A 10809-nucleotide genomic window follows, 5' to 3' on the forward strand; every position below is an offset into this window, starting at 1 on the left:
AAAATAAAGAGAACACCAAATATGTATTTTCTCTGTACATGTATAACAAATATTTACCCTTTATTAGGAATTAGGACTTTTTAATGAAAAATAGACGAACTTATAATATATATATTTCTTTTTTTTCATTTTTTTACTAAATTACTTTTCCTTTTTTTTTTTTTTGGGTACATATTGTAGCTAGCTAGCTCCATCAGCAAGTTGATTTTGTAAGGCTGCATTCCGCAATTCCTTTGGCAGTAGTTGTATCACTAAACTGGAAACCGTGAGAGAGAGAGAGAGAGAGAGAGAGAGAGAAGGGAAAGTGGCCTAGTTTAAGCCACCTTTCCAACAGGAACTTGAGGGTGCTTTCATATCTATCTATCTCTTCACGAATCTTTCTACTTCTATTTGCTTTTCTAACCTAGAGTTAGATAGATCGAAGCATATTCTCTGTGAAGAGAAATCCATCAAGTACTGCTGCTTCCTTGTTTTACGTACATCATCTGATCAACAACACACACACACACACACAGAGAAGGGGAGAGAGAGAGAGAGATGCTGAGCCAAGGGTTGTTCGAGGATCAAGAGATGTCGACACAAATGGGTTTCTTTTCCTTTCCTTCAAACATGTCCTTATTACCTCCGATCCCTGCAGGATCATGCCATCAATCTCTGAAAACCCTACCAACCCTACCCCTTTCACATGCAGCAGCTGCAGATGCACCCTCCTCCGTTAACATTAATAATCCCACTGAAACCCTCCTCTCTTCTCCCAAACCTTCAAAACAAAAGCAAGCCCCAGAAGAAGCTGTATCTTATCATTTTGGAGAACCACATCTTTCCCTCCAAAGATCAACTACTGCAAATCTCTGGTAATAACCAAAGATCCTACCTTAATTTGCTCTCTCTCTCTCTCTCTCTATATATATATATATATTATACACACACACATATTCGTACAGATTCATGATGAAATGGCATCTGCAGGCAATGGGGAGAAGTTAATGAATTATGCATGAACACTAAGAAAAGTGGTGGAGATGGCCGCGATCTTGGAGTTTCAGCAATGAGGATGAAGAAGATGAAAACGAGGAGGAAGGTAAGGGAGCCCAGATTTTGCTTCAAGACCATGAGCGAAGTGGATGTGCTTGATGATGGTTACAAATGGAGAAAGTACGGCCAGAAAGTGGTCAAGAACACTCAGCATCCCAGGTTCATCAAATTAATGCTTAATTAATTTTGCTTCTCCAGTTTACTTCAATTATTCTGCTGCTTCCATTAGATTGAGTTCGGGCTCATAATTATGCATTTTTGTCTCTCTTTTTCTGTCGTTGTTGCTGCTTTCATATCATTGTTACGGGGTTTCGTTTTTCTATTTTTCTTTTTTTTTAGTTTTGAAGGAAATCATTGTTGTGGGATTAAAGGGGGCTTGCTGCTGCTAGGAGAGTGCACACATTTAAATCATCAGATAATAATAAATTATGGCAAGAGATTTGGTTAATTATTAGCCTCAAAAGACTAAAACCAAGATCACAGACTCATATAATGCGACTAGGATTTATAATGCACATCTGTCATCTATGTGTTTATATATATAAACTGTAATAAAAACTGAGAAGAACGAAAGAAAGAGAGAAGGGGAGAGAAAAACAGTTAATTAGCATGCATAATATTGGGCTCGAAGAATGAAGAGCATAATACAGTAAGTAGATGTCGTTGAAGCAAATTGAACATAATTCATAATTTAACTTTCTCTGGATCCCATTGAGATCCCTTTGTATTGTCTGATGGAGCGTTTGCCTTTTGGTAAAGAAGGAGCAAATGGAGCTTTAATTTATTGTTTAATGATTATTGCCATTTATAATTTATAAATAGCAAAGTGAGCTAGCTAGCTAGCTATTCTTACAGTGAAGAACGTATAGATGGCTTCACATGTCTTAGCTTTCTCTCCTGTACCCACTGTTTATCACTCTCTAGCAAATCTATTTTGGTCATCGTACCCCTAAAAGGCCACGCCTTGAGAGACACAAAAGATTGATACTTTTCCCAAACTTTTGTCTTTTTTGTTTGGGTAAAAATTATTAACTGTCACTAAACTTTTAAATAGTGTTTAAACCTAGAGATTTTAAATTACTTCATGATAATGACAGGGTCAAATAAGTACTCTATCCAAACACAAGCTTAGACCAATTTGAAGTAAATTATAGTAATAAATTAATTTATCACTGAATTTGTATTTTAAGGCATAATATCATTGGAAAACCATAATTATCAAATTAGAGAGATCTTACTCTAGCTATATATGGTGTTAATTATGCTTTTTTGTTCCTGTAAATTGTAATACTGTTAACACAAATATTAATTGCATGCTAAATGATCAATTTATTATGGATTAAAATTTAAATATGTACTTAATTTTTATCCCAAACTCACCGACTATCTATATATCTGTACCCCTAGCCCTTTTGTTTCCTTTTCTAGTACTAATGCCAATGTCATGATGGATGCCTTGAACTAGTGGCAACATGTTTGAAAAGAGCTAACGAAAATATTCATTGCTGGAAGAAAAATGGTGACAGTGGGTGCTCAGACCTAATATGTCTTATAATAATTCTCTAATTGTAATATATAATTTTCACCATCATTAGAGTTTTGTCGATCTATCAATACACACACACACTAAATTACTAATTCTATACAATAATCTTTTCTTTCCTTCACATTCTTATTTCTTTTGTGTCTTCTTCATATAATTATAATCTTTTTTTCGTGCATGTTTAATTGACAACAAACATTACAGGAATAGATGAATGGTTATATTGTTAGACTATGAACTATAGAAGGGGCAAGTGCATTGAGATTCAAGTTAAGGAAAAATAATTTATTTGTGGATTGCAATCGCTGGCTGCTTCTTTTAAAAGAAAAACAGAAATGAAGGATCTTTTTACTTTTTCTTTAAAAACACAATAATAATGTTCAGTGGGGTCCACAATCATTGAAAATTGATTTAATGGCTTTTCTTTCTTTTCATAATTATGTTATTTCGAGTTATTTTTCTTATTTTTATAATAATAATAAAATTTTAACCAAAGAGATGTTGTTTACTTTTAACATAGAATTGTACCAAAAGTAAGGCCTCATGAACTGATGATTTGAAGGGCAGAAAAAGGATAAACTAAGGGTCACCCATTGCCGATCGTTGGCAGCAACAAGCCCAACTAAGAAATTGGTAACAGTGAGTGACCTATATCACGAGAAACGTACCCTAGAGAAAACCTCTGTAGGGTGTCAAACCCACATATATATTATGTTAAAGAAGATAGAAATTGAAACATCTACATCTTACAGGTCATTAAATATTAATAAAAATTGTGTTATATTAACAAAAAATACTCCTTCCCTGTAGGTATACTTAATTTTATTATACTCTTCTTGTAATTTGTCTTCTTTTCTAATCAGAGAATGCATTAGCTAGCTAGGTTGCTACTCTTTCTTCTTCTTCTTCTTCTTAGTGCTTTTTTATTCTTCTTTTCTATTGTTGTCAAAACCTAGTCAACAGACTCAACATAGCAACCCAAAAAAAAAAAAGAAAAAGAAAAAGAAAAAAATCATGGAAGTTGAAAAACGAAAAAAGAAAGAAGAAAAATGGCCGATGACCATTGGGTTCGTAATTGTCAAAAAGAAAAAGAAAAGAATCTTCTAGAAGAAGAGAAGTAGAAGATCAAATTGAAAGAGACTTCGGCTGCTGGCTGAGAAAACAAAATTGATTAAAAGATAAAAATTAAGGACATAGAAACACCATTGATTCCATTTGTTTTTTTTCTAAATTTTAGTAGACAATAAAACTACACCGTGTCTAAGAATTAGTGGAAGAACACAATAAATCGCCCAGCGAGGAGCATGCGCAAAGGATAACGGCGGGTACTTTATCTAATAAGTACCAGATGAGGGGTTTTGGTATCAAAAAAATACCCATATGGAAGATACATGAGTTAAGCTATTCAAAATACCCATTGGATATGGGTATGGTGACTACCATGGATAGGCTGCCTACCTCGATATATTATAGTTTATAATTTAAAAAAAAAATCAAATCAAACGTATTCTCACAAATTCTACACACAGAAACTACCACGTACAGAATAAACAAGCACCCACCGGCAACAACAAAGGCTGGACAAAAAAAATCAACCAACCTACAAACTAAACAAAATCTATATATTCTAGAAGTCTAAACAAACACATTCAAGTTAAACAAAAATAAAATGCGTTGGTGATTAGAGTTAGGACTTTTGGCATCGCTCTAGTTAGTTACATGTGTATTGGAGCCATCCATGCATGGGAATGAATTTTTCTTCTGTAGTAAATGGTTTTTGGGGGGTCATCTCTCATCTCATCTCATCTCCTTTCCCTGGAGGAGGTTTAAGCCCAAGAATTTGCCCATCTGCATTGCTAAGCTGTGTACCTAGCTTGTTCTTCGGGGGACCTCTTGCTTTTCTATCTAGCTAGCCAGTCTTAAGCTGCTTTCTTGTATTTTTCTCTTGCTTTGATATATATGAAGAACATGCTTGGCTTCCATCAGGCTGAATTATACCCACAAATTCTTAATTTCGTCATCGTCTTCGTCGCCCTGGTCTGTTTTTGATGAATATAGAGCCGTTTCAACACTATATATGCAGTACGTACTGCTGCTCTGTGATATATATGTGTATATATATACGTATTGTGCATGGTGCAGGAGCTACTATCGGTGCACACAAGACAACTGTCGGGTAAAGAAGAGGGTGGAGAGGTTGGCAGAAGATCCCAGAATGGTGATAACAACGTACGAAGGCAGGCACATTCACTCTCCATCGCATGATGATGACCTCGACCATTTTCATCATTCCCACCCTCCTTTGCAACTTAATAATTTCCTCTGCTAGTTGTTAATTAATTAGCCTGATAATTATTAATCTCCAAGGGAACCTAAATATATTCAAGTTAGTTACTTCTTCATCATGTATATGTAATTTGCGTGCCTGTGCACAACAACATTAATTTGTTTTTCCTTCTATAAATGTCCTAATTCCGAACGTAGCATATATAAAGAGTTACATAATATATATATATACACACACATACATATTGTTCATTATTTGTATTATTACCAAAATACAACAATTAAAATTTTATTCGGTGGGATAGACTGTTGAGTAAGATTCTAACACACAATGGATTGAGTGAGGGGAATAATCTTCAAAGGCTGCCTTTTTTCTCGAAAGAATCTCCCGAAAGAATGGATCCCAAAAGAATTGTTTATGGGAGAAGCTATGTCCCAAAAGAAGTGGCTATCCGGAGGGAAGATGTTGTCCCAAGAGAATTGTGCCCGAGAGAAGAGGTGTCTCGAAAGAAGCGGTTACCCTAAGATAAGCTATTGTCCTGAGAGAAGCTACGATCCCGAGAGAAGTTGTGGTCCTAAGGTAAATCGTGTCTCGAAAGAACTAAGTTCCACCCCGAAAAAAGCTTTGATTCCTCTCAGGGAAAGAGGGATCCTCCCGTAAAAAAATGTAAGGGAAAAGTGGGTTAGAAGGCTCGCAGAGAGTGTTCACCCGCAAAGGCCTTCAATGCTTAAGTTAGTGTCAGAAAGGAAATATGGTAATTCTCAAAGAAAGTAGTAAATGTCCGGAAGAAAAAGGTAAGTTAGGGTGGTTTTATCCAATGGTTGAAAAAAGTCCATTCTGCTGTCCTATAGCTTAGCTTTTATAGGGCACGAATATCGAGGGGGACACGTGGCATGCTTTGCCTTAATTTCCTTTCGGGAGAGACCTGAAAAGGTCTTTCAGGGATGATTTGTCCTTTCCTATGGCTGTCTTCTTTGGAATCGTTCGAAAGAATCTCTCGATTTTACCCAAAAGAGTTCTTTCAGGTATTCCTCGAAAGATTTCTTTCCAATCCTTTTGGGGTGATACAATAATTGGCCCCCAGTTTTTGTTTTTACCCTTAGGTTAAAGTAAAGACTTTATTTTGAGCTTTTCTGGTCTTTTTTCCCAAAAGAAATTTTCCTGAAAGAATTTCAATTCTCTTTGAAAAGACTGCTCCTCTATGGAGTCGCTTCATCTTCTTTCAAGACTTCTATAAATACTGTTTTACCGCAGGGATTTCTCTTGCTTGTTATTCTCGCTGCTCTTGAAAGGCCCTTAGTTTCCTTTTCTTCTCTCGATTCCCGAAAGAAAACTAAAGGTTACTTTTCCCGAAATACATACTTCTTACAATTTTACTTAGGTTATCTCTTAGAGTTGCCCGAGAGAATCTTTCATTTTTATTCAAAAGAGTTTTTTTCATAAACATAGCTTCTTCCTGAAAGAAATTTTTCTTGAAAGCTTATTCCTTCCCAAAAGAAATTTCATTCTTGGAAACAATTAATATTCTTCCCAAATCACTACTCTTCCCTGAAAGGAATTCTTCCCGAAAGGTTATCCTCCCTGAAAGAAATTTCATTCCCTGAAATAATATTCTTCTCAAAACACTACTCCTTCCCAAAAGAAATTCTTCTCAAAAGGATTTTCTTCCTAAGACACTACTCCTTCCCGAGAGAAATTCTTTCTCGAAAGGATTTTATTCCCGAAAAAACCCTTTTGGTTTATCTTCACCTTTATTTTTCACTCTCTTCCTCCTGTAGCCGATGGCAAGTGGCAAAGTCTATATCAATGCCCCTGACCATGACGGGGCTATCCGCAAATACATAGTAGGTAAGCATTCTCACTTGATAAATGACGAGCCTCGAAAAAATTTGAGAAGTATATCATATCCCTCGTTCTTATCATGCGCAACTTCTGGAGGCTGATGAGAATTGTCCGCCTCCACTCGGGATGATTGGATGGTCGTTCATAAGGCTAGTTTTCACTTAGGCTTCCACTTCCCCTTTCATAACTTTGGTCTCGAGTTTTTTCGCCGTAGCAGCTTAGCTCCTGCCCAACTCTACCCTAACGGGCGGGCTCAACTAATTGGTTTTTTCATGTTATGTCGCGAAAAGGAACTAGTTCCTTCTGTCAATTTCATTTTTTGCTTCTTCCATCTTCGTTTAGTCAATGAGTGATATCATATGTACACTCTTTATAGGACTAGATGGGAGGATCGTCTTTTCACGGTTCTCCTCCGAAGGTTGACCATTTTGATTCTCATTGGTTCATTGTGAAGCCTCTTAAAGAGGTATGGTACGCCCCTCGGGATTGGCATATGAATCCTACCAGAGTGGCTCGTCCCTCTTTAAGTAAACTAGTTCATCAACTCTAGGAGGAATTTAAGGATAGTCAAAACCTACTCATTCGCGGGGGTCTCATCGACCTTCAAGACCTCCTTATTGTAGACAGATTAATGAGGGTCGGCTGGTTTCCCGTACCGGACGAGTCATTGCGGCGCAGGAGGCCAAGTGCCCTATCTTCGCAGCCCTAGGCTCGTTCAGCGACCGAGGATCCAACTGAATAAGAGGTCACTCCTTAACAGGATTCGTCTTCTCCCGACGGTGCAAATCCTCCTAACTACACTATGTCGCTCTCTTCTATTTCTATTTTTATTTTTTGTTCAAAACATCATCATTTTTTTTACATCTTTTGGGTTTTTCCGTGATTTGACTAAGTGTTTCACTTTTATGTGGAATTTATGAGAAGGATGATTAGGTTTTCCTAGCAACGAGAGTTGGGCAGTTCGTCTCGTTCCAATGCTCTACTGCCTCTAGCTACCCGTCTTAAGGCTCTTTCTCATACCCCTTGAGGTTCCAATCCCTTTCAAACACATTGGGGAGACCTAGGAGGATCTTCATCGTCGGAAAAGGACTTACCGACAAGCAGAGAGGGATCCAATGAGCTTCAACCCAGTCATGGATTTGACGCTTCCTAACTAGGGTAAGCGTCCCCAATTTGCTGCGCAACCGACCCACCAACAACCAGCCAATCTGGAGATGTTGGCTGCTTTGAGTGGAGTTGGAGCGGGGTTGGCAACTTACTATAAAGATGAGTAGAATCTGATTGAAGTGGGAGCTGTTGGTCGTGGGGTTGCCCCGCCCTTTCTGGGAGGACCAAAGGTTGAAGTTACCTCTCATCTAGATCAGGCTGTTATCGACGCTATCCAACGAAAGGGACGAGGGCGCTCACGGTGGGTTGTTGTCAACCCTTAGCGAGCTTATCGTCAGGTTCTCCACACTGAGAAGGTGGTAACCGCCTGAAATTTAACTCCTATCTTACCTGTTATAAGCTCTCCTCATAGAGGTGGGATATAATTAGAAGCCAAAGCCTGGGCTCTCGAGGAGAATTTCCAGGTGCAGCCAAGAGTGCTGGACACAGATTCGATGGAGATGCTTGGGATTGCCACCTGCTTTATCTACCCCACGTTCCTCCCAGCTGACGAGAGCCAGTACTTCAGGAACTCTCCTCATGACATGGATGAATTCGAACACCATCTCGCTATACTAAGTTCTCGCCCTTGCCATTTCTCTTCTACTTTAAGGGTGTGATGTACTTACTTTTCTTGTCCTTTTCTTTTTTGTAAGGGACTAAGGCACAATTGTGGCTAATGCCATGAACCAAACGCATCTAGCTCATCTAGAAACAAAGCTTTGTGAGTGGAGACAAAAATCCTATCGTTGGAACGAAGCACAACAAGTTCTTAACATAAACGTCTGTCACCTAGAGTCAGACAAGGCTAATCTCCAACAGCAAGTCCAGCGCCTCCAGGCAGAGCTTCAATGAGCTGAATCTTATTGCGAAAGGGCCTGGTCCGATGTCCAAAAGTAGAAGGATGAGCTAGAGGATCAAAAGAAAGTTCAATGGGAGGTCGTTTCCATCTTGGTGGCTTCCCAAAGGGAAGTGTTAGAGACGAAAAGGGCGTTAGCAGACGCTAAGGGTCGAGTAGCCAAGGAGCTTCAGTCCTCTTCCTAGGTACGGGCTGAAAGTAAGAGGTTGGTGGCATCCAAACAATGGGAGATCGAGGAAGTAATGATGGAAGTTGTGAAGGCATATCATCTTTCTAATGACTGCGTTAGGCATAAAGACATGTATGCTAGCTGTTACTCAAAGTTCAAATTTTATCTTGGTTGTTGTTTCCTTGAGAGTAGGCACCCCGGAGAGTCCTTCCCCGAAATAGCTTTTGCTAACAACATCTCCCCCTTCTCTCCGCCCCCTTGGACTGTGTACGAGCCTAATGCTCCTGGCCCCATTAAGAATGTCAAAAGAGCTCTCGAGGATGACCTAATGAATTTAACGGGTCCGTGGAGCCCATACATTCCTGATCTAGAAGAGGCCTTGGGTGATGTCGTAACGAGTATAACTGGGACTCTTTGAGTTAATTAGTAATGCCTGGATGTTGATCTTCCTACTAGCGCTCATCTGAGCCCATTACACAAGGATTTAGAACATCTGAGCTAGCCCCAAGATGAGTTTGAGTAAGGGATCCATTATGTATTTTGTTGGCTTTGTATGTTCCAAGTATTTGTTACATTTGAATGAAATTGCAGGCATCGCCCTCTCCATGGTTTTTCTTATGTGTAGAAAGTTTAAATTCTATTTCATGTTCATGTTCTTTTTCCATGCTTGTGATTGACTTTTTACTTAGGGCGTTTTATGTAATGCCTTTGTTTGTGTATTTGAGCTTGTAGTGCTCATTATCCTCTTCTTTGGATTGATTTCTTAAGCGTTTGCATTCACACTTCTTGTCGTATATTCAAGTCATTCATGATTTAAGCTTTTCTTTGTTTGTCTTTGGGATCTGATATTTTTTTCTCTTCCTCACGGCTCATATTCAAGAACCATTCATCATGAGGAATTTAGGATGAGTGTTGTGTCACTAGTTTGATATTGAAACCCATGCTATGGCATTAGGTTCTCTAGGTGCTCCGATTCGGGGGGCGCCTCATCGTTAAACATCCGCTAGATGTCTTGAGGGCAAACATGTAATTTCTAAGTGGAGTACTTTTTGGCGGCATCTGCCTTCCCTTTATAGGCTTGTCTACCATACGTAATCTAGGTTTGGCCCAAGGTTCGACATATGATTCTTGTCGGGCATCCAAGTTTCCCGGGAGGCCTAGGCATCGGATAAACTATGGAGTCGGGTCTAGTTTGAGGGCATAGCATCAAACTCAATCGAAGGATACGAGTGAGCCTGCAGGCATAGGCTTCGAAATTCCCAAACATCCTATGATGTTTATGGTCATAGGCACCATTAGGGGCAAAGTCACCACCATTCATCATTTATTTTCCATTCATCGTTTTATTTTTGGCTGAGGGTCCTACGCGAGATTCTTACCAGATGTCAAAGTTTGCCAAGAGGCCTAGGTACCAGATCAACTAAGGAGTCAAGTTTAGCTTGGGGGCATAGCATCGGATTCAATCAAGGGATCTAGGTGAGCGTGGAGCATAGGCATCAGAGCATCCGATGATCCCAAGATGGGTCATGGCTCGCTAGCTACTGTGTCCTTCATGTTCGTCTTTCGAGGTCGATCTACCTTAGGGAATATGGGTTTGGCCCACAGCCCGATTCGAGATTCCTGCAGGGTGTTCTAGTTTGCTGGGAGGCCTAAGCACTAGATCAACCAAGGAGTCAGGTCTAGCTAGAATGCATAGCACTGGACTTAAACAAGAGATTTGGGTGAGCCTGTAGGCATAGGCATCGAATCATCCGACGATCCCAGACTAGTCCGAGGTCATTGGCACCAGATTATGATCGGGTGACTCAACCCCGGTGAGCGAAATCATGTCAGAACTGTCATATGGTCGCTTCATCTCTTTCCACGCCTTCCAAAGGCCGGTCTACCTCAGGGCATCTAGGTTTGGCCAGTGGTTTGACACCAGATTC

At 39.5% G+C, this 10809-nt stretch overlaps 1 protein-coding gene across 1 annotated transcript; it reads left to right on the forward strand.

Moving 5' to 3' along the window:
• Window positions 1-228: 228 nt before the first annotated feature.
• On the forward strand, window positions 229-5083 carry LOC127803089 (probable WRKY transcription factor 13). The gene is made up of 3 exons (XM_052339113.1): window positions 229-854; window positions 970-1194; window positions 4721-5083. The coding sequence occupies exons 1-3, from the start codon at window positions 538-540 to the stop codon at window positions 4905-4907; spliced, it is 729 nt and encodes a 242-aa protein (XP_052195073.1). The 5' UTR covers window positions 229-537; the 3' UTR covers window positions 4908-5083.
• Window positions 5084-10809: the final 5726 nt, after the last annotated feature.

Source organism: Diospyros lotus, chromosome 6, assembly GCF_014633365.1.
Source record: "Diospyros lotus cultivar Yz01 chromosome 6, ASM1463336v1, whole genome shotgun sequence".
NCBI classification, from domain to species: Eukaryota; Viridiplantae; Streptophyta; class Magnoliopsida; order Ericales; family Ebenaceae; genus Diospyros; species Diospyros lotus.

Bases quoted from the DNA above. Each gene is read 5' to 3' on its own strand.
- LOC127803089 (XM_052339113.1), top strand. From the start codon at position 538: ATGCTGAGCCAAGGGTTGTTCGAGGATCAAGAGATGTCGACACAAATG. The intron at 855-969 runs GTAATAACCAAA...TGGCATCTGCAG, and splicing joins TCAACTACTGCAAATCTCTG to GCAATGGGGAGAAGTTAATG. The intron at 1,195-4,720 runs GTTCATCAAATT...TGCATGGTGCAG, and splicing joins AAGAACACTCAGCATCCCAG to GAGCTACTATCGGTGCACAC.